At 41.8% G+C, this 3302-nt stretch overlaps 1 protein-coding gene across 1 annotated transcript; it reads right to left on the reverse strand.

The window, feature by feature from the left end:
- Nucleotides 1–1324: 1324 nt before the first annotated feature.
- LOC110168672 (green-sensitive opsin-like) lies at nt 1325–2731 on the reverse strand. Its single transcript, XM_020934149.2, has 5 exons — nt 2347–2731; nt 2078–2246; nt 1835–2000; nt 1508–1747; nt 1325–1423 (listed from the first exon to the last, which is right to left on the reverse strand). The coding sequence occupies exons 1-5, from the start codon at nt 2729–2731 to the stop codon at nt 1325–1327; spliced, it is 1059 nt and encodes a 352-aa protein (XP_020789808.1).
- Nucleotides 2732–3302: the final 571 nt, after the last annotated feature.

Here is a 3302-nt window from a genome sequence, read left to right on the forward strand (position 1 = left end):
ATGGAAGTCCAATGGACAAAGGGTACAGTTGCCTTGGCTTGCCATATGTTTAGGTCATGTTTTGATCCACCTATTTAATATTTTCATACTGAGTCATTTTACTAACTTAGTTTCCTTCTTCAGTCACATTTGTGCAGAAGACACAAGAGTCTGAAGAAAGGCTGTGTGTGTGCTGCTATCGCGTAAAGACGCGCAGAGACTCAGTTATTTCAGTGGGACTACTTTTCTGTGCGTAAGGTTCGGCCACCCTGCGTCATGGTACGGCGTAGCGCCACCAATTCTTTTAGGGGTACGCAGTACGGGACCGTACGTTCCGACTGTCACCCCTGCCCCGAGAATGCCTCGAAGTCATCATCAGTGTCCAGATACGTTGTTGTTTAAAGATGCACTATGTAACATTTCTGGTGGTGGGTTCGCCTGTGTGTTTAAGTTGAGCTACTTCAGCACGCTCCCATTCTCCACATTACTGTGAGTGGGCCGGCCTCTCAGTAGATCTTTAGTTTACTTATTTTGTAAATTAATTTATAGATAGGATTTCTTGACTATAACAGGATCACATAGTGTCCTCTAGGTCTCAAATGCAGCAAGTTATCAATCATGGATCATATTTAGCTATAATAATTCACAACATCTCATTATAATTGCTTTAGACTCTATAGCTTTAACTGGACAATTGGGGGATTATGCTCCTCAGTGTCACTTATATACCTTGTGGTACAAGGCACGCATATAGAAAGTAGGTATAAGTCTTATACCTACTTTACTTAGGCATCTTATAAAGATGCAAATCAAATACATATAATAAAAATACATTTAGGTTATAGATCTTATGTAATGTATTATCTGTCTTTATCAAGTGAGTGCAAACCGTTTGAAACAATAAAGCAGGAAAATGAAGACAAACAACAGTGTTTCTTTTCAATGCATGCAGGATTTATCTATTGACCCTAATATTTTTTCAGTTTTTTTCCATTGAATGTACATAAAAATTACACTGGAAGCCCAGCAGGACACATGCGCTCCACACAAGTACATGCACACAGCTCTGGTGATGACACATCCACAGTGTCACTGTGGAGTGTGTGTGTGTGTCGTCACCAAAGCTGCACTTGAGTCGTGGCTCATTCACACATACTTTGTCTCATTTACACTGCACATGTACACAGGCCAATATTTACATTTACACAGATAACAGATGAAGAGTTCCCTGTGTCGTTCCCTCTCCAATCCCCGTTTCCATTTGGCAACAGACTTTCTTCTGGGATCTTTGACAGTCTGGAAGCCATTGTTAAAAATGTCCAGAGGTTTGATATTACAAAGATATTTAAGAGACAGAGGACACTTCTGTCTTGCTTGCAGACACTGAGGTCTCATCATCAACCATGCCTCCCATACCAACAGCACTGAGCATGCAGTTACGGAACTGAAAAGTGCAAAACAGAAACATATTTCAAATCATGAATGATTTCAACAAAAGACAGGGAGAGCCATTGTAATAGGCACATACCTGTTTGTTCATGAGCACATAGATAACGGGGTTGTACAGGGCTGAGCTCTTGGCAAAGAAGGCGGGGAGAGCAGCAGTCATAGCAGTAAAAGCAGCTCCCTTGTTCATGAAGATCCATCCAGCAAAGGTGGCATAAGGAGTCCAGGCTACCAGGAAGCCCAGGACCATGAGGAAGCACATGCGGGTCACCTCTTTCTCAGCTTTCTGAGTGGAGGCTGAGTCCTGCTGCTGGGCTGCAGCCTGCAGTTCACAAACATTAAGAACTTTATTACTACTGAGTGATTAAAAAACTACAATATCATTCATAGTATAAAATCTACTACTTACAGCTTTCACAGTGAGCACGAGGCTGCCATAAGTGAAGAAGATGAGGAAGACAGGGATGAAGAAGTGCACCACAAACATGTAGATAACGTAGGATTCATTGTTGAAGCCTGGGGCCAGAGTGTAGTAGTCAGGTCCGCATGAGCACTGCATGCCCTCGGGGAGGTATCTGTAGAGGCAAAATTTTACTTTGAGTTTTTTTTTATTTTTCCATTTTCTTGAGGCTTGATCAAGTTTGACAGTTACCTGGACCATCCAAAGAGAGGAGGAGCAGCACAAGCCATAGCCATGATCCAGGTGAAGATGACTCCAGCAGCAGCATGAGTTCCACTGAACTTAAAGCTTCCCATGGGTTTACACACGACAATGTACCTCTCCACAGCAAGCACGACCAGAGACCAGAGAGCAACTTCACCTAAGTGGAGAAAAGAGAAGTAGAGTTCATCTATGGAACCTATCCACTTAACTCTGAAGTCATTACAATCTCTACTGCATCTGTGTTCTTTTTTTTTTACCTCCTAGTGTGGCCATGAAGCCCTCCACAGCACAGGCAGTGGGTCCCAGGATGAAGTAGCCGTTGATGGCAGAGGTGATAGTGATGGTGAATCCAAACGCACACATGATGAGACCGGCAACAGCCAGGTTGACCAGGATGTAGTTCAGGGGCTGTCGCAGTTTCTTGTTCTGGAAGGTGACCAGCAGAGTCAGGCCGTTGATGGGGGTGCCAGTGCAGATGAGGAAGAACATGTAGCATGCCAGCAACTTGTAGATCATGGGAGAGACCATATAATACTGAGGAGCTTCAAAAGGACTCCTGACAATCCCTGTCCTGTTTGAAAAGGGGATGTAGAAGTTTTTTCCTTCTGTGCCATTTGGCTCGTAGCCTCCTTCCCAGCCCATCTTTGGTTGTCTAAGTTGGCTGTAGTCAGCTGTTGTATGATCCTGGAGGTGTCTAAGCTCTGCCTGAGGTGTCTGTAGTTATATACTCTCAGTTTTATCCGCACTATGAGATTAGTGAATTGGTTAAGAGGAAACGGGCCGCTCACGTAAGACTAATTATTTACTTTAGAAAGAGGCAGGTCACTAAGTCTAGGGTCACATGGAGCATGTCTTTGTTAATTCTAGGCTAACATCAAATATTCATTGTTTTCAGACAGGAACTGTAAAATTCCTGTCAATAAAATTAATGGTCACTTACATTACACAACTTGCATTATATGAAACTGGGAGTTTTTTGCTTCTATAAAAAGTATATAAAAATCAATATTTGATTTTATTTATTTTATTTTATTATACATACTTTATAATGTAAAGTTTATTTCATTTTATTAAAAGTGCTGCAAATTTTAGTTTTTGATAATCTAAATTGTGTGATGCGTAGTCAGTAATCAACATTAGGAAATGCTCTTGCCTTTAAATGAACCAATAAAATACTATGTAGGACAACCTGCTGCCTCAGCATTGTGAGTTC

The sequence above is a fragment of the Boleophthalmus pectinirostris genome, unplaced genomic scaffold (genome assembly GCF_026225935.1).
Source record: "Boleophthalmus pectinirostris isolate CB_2022bp ecotype Guang Dong unplaced genomic scaffold, ASM2622593v1 HiC_scaffold_3, whole genome shotgun sequence".
NCBI classification, from domain to species: Eukaryota; Metazoa; Chordata; class Actinopteri; order Gobiiformes; family Gobiidae; genus Boleophthalmus; species Boleophthalmus pectinirostris.

Excerpts from the sequence above, each read along its gene's own strand:
- LOC110168672 (XM_020934149.2), bottom strand. The coding sequence starts at position 2,731 with ATGGGCTGGGAAGGAGGCTACGAGCCAAATGGCACAGAAGGAAAAAAC. Across the intron at positions 2,001-2,077 it reads CCTCTCTTTGGATGGTCCAG|ATACCTCCCCGAGGGCATGC; the intron begins GTAACTGTCAAA and ends TTGCCTCTACAG. Across the intron at positions 1,748-1,834 it reads TCGTGCTCACTGTGAAAGCT|GCTGCAGCCCAGCAGCAGGA; the intron begins GTAAGTAGTAGA and ends TGTGAACTGCAG.